This window comes from Humulus lupulus, chromosome 6 (assembly GCF_963169125.1).
Source record: "Humulus lupulus chromosome 6, drHumLupu1.1, whole genome shotgun sequence".
Taxonomy (NCBI): Eukaryota; Viridiplantae; Streptophyta; class Magnoliopsida; order Rosales; family Cannabaceae; genus Humulus; species Humulus lupulus.
This window is the reverse complement of record NC_084798.1, coordinates 97,734,421-97,743,513: the sequence shown is the minus strand read 5'-3', so window position 1 is coordinate 97,743,513 and position 9,093 is coordinate 97,734,421. Positions and strand designations below refer to the sequence as shown.

Here is a 9,093-nt window from a genome sequence, read left to right as displayed (position 1 = left end):
CTGATCTAGTATCTCCTGAGTCGTCACTGGTAAGACTCGTCGCATGATTATTTCGAGATGGGTCTCTTTCATGCTGCCTCGTCTCTGCAGTGCGAGACCGGGACATTTGACTTCTTGTAGATTGGGCGCCTCTCCGCTTCCTGAAGGCTCCTCTGTTCCCTTGCCTCCTTCCCGCACGTCTTTCCTCATCATCTCGAACTGGTTGAGCATTCCTGCGAGGCGGTGAAGGGTATCTTATAGGAGATGGTGGGAAACGTATGGGTGATGGTGGCTGCCACCCATTTTGAGGCCTAGACGGTCCGGAGTTTGCCCGAGACGGGTCGGTTGCATTCTGCGTGTTACTAGGGATTTGAGTCCGAGCCTCTGTAGGGGCTTGGTTATTCCCAGTTCCCTCTGGTACCTCCGCAGTTGAATTAACCGGAGCCCTAGCTTGGGTACTTCTTTGGGGTCTCGAGGGAGCAGATTGCTCTGCTGGTGCTGGAGGTTGCTCTGACCTCCTCGTGGCAGCATTTTTTTGAGGACATCCACGAGGCCCGCGGGGAGGAACATGCACGTCCCTCGGAGGAGGGGCTTGGTTTTCACGCGGAGGTGGGGGCTGAGCCGCTTGAGCCTCTGCGGCTAACCTAGCCAACTCCTCATTCCGCTTATTTGCTTCAGCCAATTTTTTTTCAGCTGTCGGTTTTCAAGTTCCACAATGGGGACGTACCGTTCAGGATTGTAGTACATATCCTCATCCCTTGGAGGTGCTGGAGGTCCCCGAGAATCGGAGGACTCGCTTCTCTCTTCAGTATCCGGGTTCACCATTGGCTGCTTCCCAGGGCGTCTTGGATAGTTTTCTTCAGGAATGTTTTGATCGTTTGCGACCATAACTGTTCAGGGATCGCACTGCTTAAGGCTCTCAATGAAAGCACCAAACTGTTGATGCCATTTTTCGTCAACTTAAAATGTAGAGAACGTAAACAGTAAAGAATTGTGGCCAGAAAAACACAATAAAACAAGGAGAGTTTTTTACGTGGTTCAGCAATTAACTCTGCCTAGTCCACGAGTCTTTGTTATTAGAACATAGGAATTTTCTGGAAATTCTTCAGGGATGAATTCTCCAGAGTTTCTCTCAAGATCACAAAATTTCCCTCCTTTACAAAGGTACATGACTTCTCTATTTATAGAGGAAGTCTCAGAATACTATCCCACACGTTCAGGGAAGTTATCCTATTTATTAATAAATTTAATGGCTTTAAAGCCTGTAACTCCTATATACAAGGAAATGTCCCTTGAAGACCAGGGGGCATATAACTGACTAGTAAATATCCCTTTATGGTAGGGAAGTTACAACAATAAATGTAGACTGCGTCTCTTCAAGTGACTCATTAAGCTGTTTGAAATCAACAATCAGCATCATCAGCATCGTGCCAATCTAGGTCTCTGAGTAACTTACGAGTTATATTATTTTCTCCAAGACCACATTGTTTCGAGCTAACACTCGTGTTCGGCTTGAACCTCTTGATCCGAGGTCACCCGAAAATGGACGCCTTCCGATGCCTGTCTTTCGAGCTTATAAGGACTTCGAGGTCACCCATCTTCGAGGTTGCCACCAACTACGAAGATGCGGCGCCTAGGTTGCAAACACATATTCTAGATATTGCGAGCTCACACCTGACGAATCCAGCTTTCGAGATCACAATTTTCAAGGCTCGAAATCTGGGTGTAACAAAAATCAAATGAATCATTAAAAAGATGGGCAATATGGTCATACTTGAAATATGAGTTGAATACATTCCAACAAAGGGTTCCAAATTGGTACGAATTGCAAAGAGATGATACCAAATGATCATTATTATAAACATATGATATCAAGTGTGTATTTTGATAAAAGACAGGGTACCAAATGAGTATTTACTCTAATATTTAATACAAGACCAAATATTTAATATTTATATTAATATAAATTCAAATGTCATAAAATATTATTATTATAATAATGTATAATCCTATAATAATAGGGTAACTACACTAATTAACCCTATTCAGCCCTATATTTATAACTCTAACCCTTAGTTAAAGTTTTTCACATTTTTGACTCTTTAAGACAATATTACCCCTTTGTTAAACAAATAATTAGAAAAAACCCTATTTCAGTTTCACTCTTCTCATCCCCTTCCCGTTGAAAACTCTCCCTCCCAAACCCAACTATCTTCCCGTCCAAGCTGCGGTGGTGTTGTCGTCTCCGGCCAGCACCTACCTCGTCCCACACCGATGCATGTCCTCCCATTTGCGTCATCATCTCCACAGCCACCTTTTTTTCTTACCCATTTCGTTTTCAGCCCCTTTTACACTCTTCCTTCTCTCTCTCTCTCAAATCTACCACAACCCCCATCCCCTCTGCTTGCTCCCGACCCCACGAACCCACATTGCTGCCTCGCCGTGCTTCGCAACCATATCGTCAAGTCCACGTCGCCGGAGCCCAAGTTTTACAACACCTAAGACCCCACACTCCCCTTGCAAGCCCGATACCCTAGCCCAAGGTATTGTTGTTGGGATCCCTTGTTGTTATATTATTTATGACTCCTTTGTTTATTTTGAATTTGTCATATTGATGCTTTGAGATTTGATGGTTGTGGTTGGAAACATGTTAGAAGAATGTAAGGTTTGGACTTTGGTTAAATTTCTAACTACTTGAGGCATGTTTTAATTGGGAAATAAGGAGTGAATTTAGTGTGAATTTGGTGTGAAGTGAAGTTGTTGTGAACCATATGTAATTTCAGTGTGAACAATGTGTGAAATTGGTGTGAGCCATGTGTGATTGTGGTGTGAATTTAGTGTGAACCATGTATGAAGTGAAGTTGGTGTGAACCATGTGTGATTTTAGTGTGAATAGTGTGTGAATTTGGTGTGAATAGTGTGTGAACGATGTTTCGAAATTATGGTGAACAATGTGAGAATGATGTGTGAAACATGTGTGAATGGTGTGTGAACCATGTTCTGAACTTATGGTGAATAATGTTTATATGTGAATTTAATTGAAAAACTAGTATCTTTTAATGATATAGAAAAACTCATTTGAAATATCATTTTATTTCTGCAGAATGTAAGTAATATTTTTTTAGGTTTTGGGTTTTTAATTGAGAAATATCTTAGCTCAAGCAAGACCAACAGTGGGATGGCTTATGGATTATTATGTGTATATATTTGTTAAATACTAACTTTTTAGAATTTTGTGTGAACATAGGTGAATTTAGTGTGAACAATGTCTGAATTTGGTGTGAATTATGTGTGAGGTTGGTGTGAATTTGGGTGAGCTATGCGTGAACCATGTGTGAACCATGTGTAAATAATGTGTGAACCGTATGTGAAGAAAGTGTGAATATATCTGAGTTATGTATTAAGCGCTTATTTAATTTACCTTTTCAGATGTCTCTCCTCATGCTTCCTACTGAAAGGCATTATCCAGCAAAGACTGCGTATAGGGGAGGGAGCATTATGAGTATAATAATAACGAAGTTCACGACATTTGACTTGTTGGAACGAGCGAAATAGTCACAATTCAAGCAATTCTTCTTAGCTCCGCCTCTACAATATTCTGGAGTTATTATTCACCGGTTACTGCTTAGGAGAGTTGTTGGTAGAGGAAAGAACGAATACTGCTTGAATTTTAATATTTGTGGTCAGAATACAAGGTTTGGAATTAGTGAATTTGGTTTGATCACTGGATTGAATTGTGGAATTTCTCCGGATCAGGAAAAGTATAAAGAAATGACCAAGAGTAAAAGACTTCTCCAAACATACTTGAACAATAAAGAATGTTTGTCTTCTGAAGAGTTGGAAGATGGATTCAAAAGGTGCGATGTGAAAGAAGACGTATGGAAATTAGGTCTATGTTTTTTGGCAGACTCTCTTTTATTACCTAGTGAACCAAAGAAGAAATGCTTTATTGATGTCCTTTCCATGGTGGAAAATGAAGATGACTTCTTCAACTATCCTTGGGGGAGATTATCATACGAGAAGACATTATTCGGCTTAACAAAAGATATGGAAAGGCTAAGGAATAAATACTTGAAGAATGTTGAGCAAAAGAGAAAAAGACCAGCACCTCAGTACACAATTTATGGTTATGCCATTGGTCTGCAATATTGGGCCTATGAAATTTTCCAAAGTTCTCTGCATTTGCTGATCAAGAACCCCTTGCCTTTCCAAGAATGCTTAGCTGGTCAGCGCATAAAATGCTGAAAGAGAAAGATATTGAAGGTGTATTTAAGAAAAAAAGTGTAAGTCGTTAAGATTTTATTTGAGTTTGTGATTTATAAGTAATATTTATACCTTATTAATTTATTATTTTGTTGCAGAATCTTGTGAAGGCCACGCTCAATCCAAGACCTGAAGAGAAATAATTTCATGACTCTATTATTCATGGACCAGATGAACTACTCATGGGACGTGTTATTAGCTTTGTAGACGATGATGTGGAATTGGAGTTTGAAAGGGAAGAACGTGAGGAATCTCCCACAAAGCCCGATGTAGCATATGGGCATCGTCACGAGCAAGACCAGAAAGAGATACCAACTCCAATTAACACCCACCACGAAAAGTTGTTAGCTAATATTGAAACTTTGAAAAGTAACCAACAAAGAATGGAGGAGAAGTTGGATTATCTAATTGAATTAGTGTTCTCTCAACGTAAAGGCAGTGATTCTGAGGATTCAGTATCAGATGAGCATCTTGCTTCACCACACCGTACATTTATTATGGAGCACGTTGTTGGAGAAAATAGCCCTATCTGTAAGGTGGTATCTCCTGAAGATATGGCTGGGGTGGAATTCAAGAGAAGGAGGGTTCCAACGAAAAGAATTTTTGGTTCCGAGTTTGCTGATCCAACTAGGAAGAAAAAGAAAGCAAAGACAATTGTAACTGATCCTTGTGAAATTAATCCCCTACAGCCATATGACGAAAAGAAAATGAGACGTTTTAAGAAATGGGTAATTGGTTTAAAAAAGAATGATAAGCCTATTTCTCTCTTGGCTGGTTCGTGCACAGCGAAATGGTTTATTCAGCTACTTACACCACGTACATGGCTAGACGGACTGGTAAGACTACTGAAATATTTTTTTTTAAAAATATATATAATTTGAATGTTATGTATATATACTTATAATATTTGGCATGTAGCACATTGATGCAGCTTTAGGGTTGATGAAAGAACGAGTGTACACTTACAAGAAGACTTACTCCGAAAGATTCACCATCGTGGATTCTATGTTCCAACAGTTCTTCGAACCACATTGGGAATAATTCAACAAGAGGAAAATCAAATCAAGCTACATTTGGCCAAAATAAGTGCTTGATTACTTGGTAGGTGATGATAACAATTTCAAAAGGAGTTGGAAAGACATTGACGATGTGTTTACCCTGATTAATTTTTTCGGGACACATTGGGTGTTGTTAGAGATATCATTGACAATCTATCTTATAAAAGCTTATGACTCTGATATCATTGTGATCTCCAACAAGGAGTTTGAGAATAAAATGCGCAGATGGGGAAAAATGCTACCATTTCTAATTCAATCCAGTGGGCTGTTAAGCCATAGGAAAGATGTCCAACTACAAGCAGAGAAAGTGCGTTTTGAGTTCACAAGACTTGGCACAGAAAAAGTGCCACAGACCAAAACTAGGTATAACTCTGTTAACCATATTTATATTGCAAATAATCACTATGGTCTTCCAATAATTAAAAAACTTTATTTCCTTTGCAGTGTCGATTGTGGGGTATATGTCATCAAACATCTGGAGTACTTGCTAGACAAAAAACTGCTATCCAAAGTAAATGACAACAACATGGATTTCTTTAGAAAAAAGACTTGTGTAGATTTGTTTTACCATAACTTACAACCATAGTTTTCTTTTATTTAAATATATGTATCTTACTTTTGAATGTATGAAGAAACTATGTCAACTTCATCTCATTAAATGGTGTTGAATGACTTCGTTTATTTCATCTTAATAGTGGAATGGATAAATCTTTGTCACTTTTATCTTATTAAGTCATGTGTGAATTGGGTGTGAATTAAGTGTGAATCAAGATTGAAATATGTGTGAATCGGGATTGAAATATGTGTGAATCAGGTGTGAACTATGTGTGAATTAAGTTTGAACCAGGTGTCAATTATGTGTGAACTGCGTGTGAAATATGTGTGAATCATGTGTGAACTATGTGTGAATTAGGTGTGAATTAAGTGTGAACATATACTGCGGTCGCAGGATGTCATTCCTGCAGTCGCAGGAATGTCCTAGAAATGCCAAAACTTTTCTGGAATTGCGGCCGCAAGACACCCTTCCTGCGGTCGCAGAAATTGCTTCGAAACACCGTTTTCTACCAATTTTTGTCATTTTGTCAATTTTCCCCATCTTTCCACACCTAAGTCACCTAATCCCTTCGACACCTAATACTTTACCTGAAAAATACATAGATAAACAAGTCTAAAACTCATTTATCATGAATTAAGTGTGAACCAGGTGTCAATTATGTGCGAATTATGTGTGAATCGCGTGTGAAATATGTGTGAATCAGATGTGACCTATGTGTGAATTATGTGTGATTTACGTGCATGTATGAATTAGGTGTGTCCGAAACAACAAACTTTAACACAAAAAGTCATATTACTGAACCAATCTAAAAATTCAAATTCCGCAATTGAATAGTACAAAGTAAAACAATAAAAGTACAAACTAAGCATGTCTAGACGGCGGGGGACAAACAGTGGTGCACGTCACTCGATTGTGGCCCAGGACACCACATCTACTACATCTACGTTGTTTGCTATTCTTCTCACCCTTTGATAAACGTCGTTTCTTCTTTGGACGACTAGCCTTCTGCTTCACTAAAGGAGGAGCTATCATCATACTTCCTGTGTCATTTGGTATCACCCAAGATTCTTCACTACCCAACGTATATACAGATCCACCATAGGATGCAACCACACTTCAACTGTGTAGAATCTGGAGCATAAACTATATGGACTAATGCCACGATCTCAAGCACCAGCTAGAGTGTGTTCACAAGGAAGACCTGTCAAATCAAATCTTCTACAACTACATGTTTTCCTCCTCAGGTCGACATCTCCATCAAGATCACCATCCAATACTATTATTTCATATTGACTAGACGGAAAAGGGAATGAGGTAGTGGACTTGTCTGCTAACTTTCGCAAATCAGCTTCCACTTCAGTGGCAAGAGGACCTGTAGCCGCTGATGCTGCAGTTCGACGCTCGAAAAACCATTTTTGTAAAGTGTGCCTCATAAATTCCATGAGACAAGTAATTGGCCACCCACGTGCCTCAGCAATGACATTGTTCCAGCTTTCGGCAATACCTGTAGTCATTAAATTATATCGATGACCAGGAAAGAAAGAACAGGCCCACTTTTCAAAACCCACTTGATTCTCTAAGTATTGAGCAATTGCAAGATCTTTGAATTTAATCTTCTCAAAATGGCGTAAAAACTCTCGCTTTCTATAAGCTTTCGCTGCAAGGAAGAATTCTTCATGGCAATGGTCAGTTTTGAACTTTGCATGGATATTCATGCTAACATGATGTATACACGCACCGTGGTGTGCCTCAGGAAAAAATTGAGTCAAGGCACTTGCTATACTAGTATGTCTATCAGACACGAATACTAGATTCTCCACTTCACCAATCGCTTCCTTCAACCTCAGTAGAAAAATACAACCATGAGTCATTATTCTCTGAGTCAACTACTGAAAATGCAATTGGATATATTTGCTTGTTAGCATCTTGTCCCATGGCACATAACAAAGTACCTCCACACCGAGTAGTCAAGAAGGTTCCATCTACACATATAACTGGGCGAATATATGTTTTAAACCCCATTATAGAAACACCTAAGGCCATGAAGCAATATTTGAACCTACCTTCATTGTCCATCTGCAAATGAGTAACAATTCCAGGATTTTTTTGCTCCATCATGTATAGAAATGAGGGAAGTTTATGAAATGATGATTCTGGTGTACCTCTTATGTAAGCCAATGCATGCTCTCGACACCTCCAAGCTTTAGCATAGCTCATATGAACTCCATATGATAAACTCATATCTTTTATAATTGACCTTGGCTTGTAATTAACATTATCACCCTCAAATTTTCTCCTTATGACATGTCCAATAAGCCATGGGGATGCCTGACGGTGATCTTTATGTCGAACATCCAATGAACATGTGTGTTCATCGAAAAATTTACGAACCTCGAACATATTGGAATTAACCAATTTTGTAGCCCTCAACCTCCATTTGCATTTATCATCAACACATACTGTACACCATATATTTTTCGCAGACTTCTTTACTTTAAACTCAAAGTTTTTCTTTAATGCATAAAGATGGAGTTTCATCTTCAACTCTTGCTTGTTCTCAAATACTTGACCCTCTTTTATTTCCCACGAATTAATACTCGAAGAAGATGTAAGTAATTGAGCTGTTGAGGCTGAAGTAGAGCCTTTTTCCCCTTGATTCAACAAAAGTGGAGTACTCCATAAATTATCTTCACCAACCTGTCTTACTTTACGACCTCTATTATTTGAGGAATCATGGTTCTCAATACTTCATTGGAGGTTGACTGTTGTAAATTATGCTTCACAAGTACATCATTGCAGGTAGGCCTATCAATATTTTCATTATCATCTGAGCTTATTGCATCATTATTATCATCATCACAACTGTCTTCATTGCCATCTGCATCATTATTATCATCATCACAACTGTCTTCATTGCCATCAATGCAAAAATCATCATTCACTTTGGTTTCAACTGGAGGAATAGTATACAACTCACGTGTTTTAGTAACCAAAGGATCATTACTTCTCTTCTCTATAGTAGAGACACATAGGGGTGTCTGATGATTGATAGATGATCCTATCTCATCAAGAGAAAAAGAAACATCATCATCATTACTAATCAAAGATGGAGGGATACCTTTACTTCCAAAATGATAGATTACATTTAAGTCAAGATCAATACGAGACTTGTCAGCTCCGATTAAAGTATACAATTGATCAACAAGACTATTCTAAGTGATAGTCTTTGGCACCTTC

The 9,093-nt window shown here is 38.8% G+C and overlaps 3 protein-coding genes across 3 annotated transcripts; 1 reads left to right on the top strand and 2 right to left on the bottom strand.

Moving 5' to 3' along the window:
* The first annotated feature begins 4,795 nt into the window (after nt 1–4,795).
* Nucleotides 4,796–5,354, top strand: LOC133784132 (uncharacterized). The gene is made up of 2 exons (XM_062223621.1): nt 4,796–5,078; nt 5,161–5,354. Exons 1-2 carry the CDS (start codon nt 4,797–4,799, stop codon nt 5,281–5,283), a joined length of 405 nt encoding a protein of 134 aa, XP_062079605.1. The 5' UTR covers nt 4,796; the 3' UTR covers nt 5,284–5,354.
* A 1,668-nt stretch (nt 5,355–7,022) lies between these two features.
* On the bottom strand, nt 7,023–7,571 carry LOC133785329 (uncharacterized). The gene has a single exon (XM_062224577.1). The coding sequence runs from the start codon at nt 7,569–7,571 to the stop codon at nt 7,023–7,025; it is 549 nt and encodes a 182-aa protein (XP_062080561.1).
* A 106-nt stretch (nt 7,572–7,677) lies between these two features.
* LOC133785328 (uncharacterized) lies at nt 7,678–8,394 on the bottom strand. Its single transcript, XM_062224576.1, has one exon. It carries the CDS (start codon nt 8,392–8,394, stop codon nt 7,678–7,680), a length of 717 nt encoding a protein of 238 aa, XP_062080560.1.
* Between the last annotated feature and the right edge of the window lie 699 nt (nt 8,395–9,093).

Coding starts and splice junctions, on each gene's coding strand:
- LOC133785329 (XM_062224577.1), bottom strand. CDS start 7,571: ATGAATATCCATGCAAAGTTCAAAACTGACCATTGCCATGAAGAATTC.
- LOC133784132 (XM_062223621.1), top strand. CDS start 4,797: ATGGCTGGGGTGGAATTCAAGAGAAGGAGGGTTCCAACGAAAAGAATT. Junction 5,079..5,160: donor GTACATGGCTAGACGGACTG/GTAAGACTACTG, acceptor TTTGGCATGTAG/CACATTGATGCAGCTTTAGG.
- LOC133785328 (XM_062224576.1), bottom strand. CDS start 8,394: ATGAAACTCCATCTTTATGCATTAAAGAAAAACTTTGAGTTTAAAGTA.